This window comes from Corylus avellana, chromosome 1 (assembly GCF_965113065.1).
Source record: "Corylus avellana chromosome 1, dhCorAvel1.hap1.2, whole genome shotgun sequence".
In the NCBI taxonomy this organism is placed as follows: domain Eukaryota; kingdom Viridiplantae; phylum Streptophyta; class Magnoliopsida; order Fagales; family Betulaceae; genus Corylus; species Corylus avellana.
In genome coordinates this window covers 13,596,501-13,597,816 of record NC_142490.1, presented here as the reverse complement: position 1 = coordinate 13,597,816, position 1,316 = coordinate 13,596,501, and the positions used below count along the sequence as shown (strand labels likewise).

Here is a 1,316-nt window from a genome sequence, read left to right as displayed (position 1 = left end):
TGAAATAACAAACGGAGTCGTTTATTGAATTAATCATATCATTAACTCACTCCTCAAGGAACGAATGAACGAAATGTTACATCATTAATAGCTAAGCTAGCCCATATTCTAGTGAGGTACAACAATCATCCGGCCAAGTCCAGGGAATTCTAGGCCCATTTGAGGCTTACACGTCAGCCTCCCACCCTTAATTTCTTTTTTGTTGTTCTTTTTTTGAAGCGGCCTCCAATGAAAACTCCTCCTTTTTAGTGCTTGTTGTTCAAGAGCACTGCACGAAGCTCCGCCACGTCGATCTCGTCAACGCGGTTCTCGGGTTTGTAGTAGCCGGTCACAGGATCAGGGACCCATGCGACCTTCTCGGTGGAGCCCACTCCCTCTTCCCCGGGCTTCTTCCCCATCCTCGAACCTGAACCTCCTCTTGCCACGCTCGCAACCATTCCTTGTGACCCCGCCGCGTATCCACGTCTGTACATAACATACCAAACAAAAAGAAAGAAAACCGTATTAAAATATGTGACAAAAACAAAAAAAAAATTAATTAGTGGATCTAAACCACTCTGTGACGCGCGCCGAAAGTTAATACGATTAATGATTACGCACTATCCGGAAATTAGGGACATGCTTATATTCCTTTTTTTCTTGGTTATAAAAATAATCAAAATACCCTGATTTCCTCATCATCGTTAGTATTTTATAAAATAAATTAATAAATATTTACATGGTAAAAATAATAAATACTGATATAAAAAAAAAATATTAACTATTGAATTCAAAAATAATAATTATAATTTGAAAAAAACATATATAGAAGAATAAGCGAAAAATATAGAGATAGTAAAGCTTAATGACTGGAGAAGAACAAAAGGAAAGAACTTAAATATTAGATCTGTTTGAATGCCAAAAAAAAAAAAAAATCGAAAATCGGAAACGTAAAATTGTGTATTCAGTTCAAAAATTGGAATTTCTGCAGGTTTGAAAGAAAAAAAAAACGTTTATTTCCGGTCATTTCTCGGCAACCAAACAACGATTGAAATAGAACCTCAAGAAGGAACGGAGAGACACAGAGGGCGTATTTTTGCAGTACCTGTTGATAGCAGTAGAGAATCCATCGGCGACGAGAGCAGAGAGAACCTTCGCGTTGGAGAGAGAGCGAGCCATCGTGTATGATCAAATCTCAAGAGATCAAAATCTACGCTGCCGCGGAAACAAATTTTCTATCGAGGAAGATGAAAACCTTCCACAGCAGCTAAAAAGAGAAACCTCTTCGTATTACTCTACTCAGGAGCTTTGCAAAATCAAATGTGATTAGAAGCAAA

General features: G+C 38.0%; 1 protein-coding gene across 1 annotated transcript; it reads right to left on the bottom strand.

The window, feature by feature from the left end:
* Nucleotides 1–1,316, bottom strand: SAG21 (senescence-associated gene 21). Its single transcript, XM_059581457.2, has 2 exons — nucleotides 1,085–1,316; nucleotides 1–465 (listed from the first exon to the last, which is right to left on the bottom strand). The coding sequence occupies exons 1-2, from the start codon at nucleotides 1,156–1,158 to the stop codon at nucleotides 246–248; spliced, it is 294 nt and encodes a 97-aa protein (XP_059437440.2). The 5' UTR covers nucleotides 1,159–1,316; the 3' UTR covers nucleotides 1–245.

Excerpts from the sequence above, each read along its gene's own strand:
- SAG21 (XM_059581457.2), bottom strand. The coding sequence starts at position 1,158 with ATGGCTCGCTCTCTCTCCAACGCGAAGGTTCTCTCTGCTCTCGTCGCC. Across the intron at positions 466-1,084 it reads TTCTCTACTGCTATCAACAG|ACGTGGATACGCGGCGGGGT; the intron begins GTACTGCAAAAA and ends TGTTATGTACAG.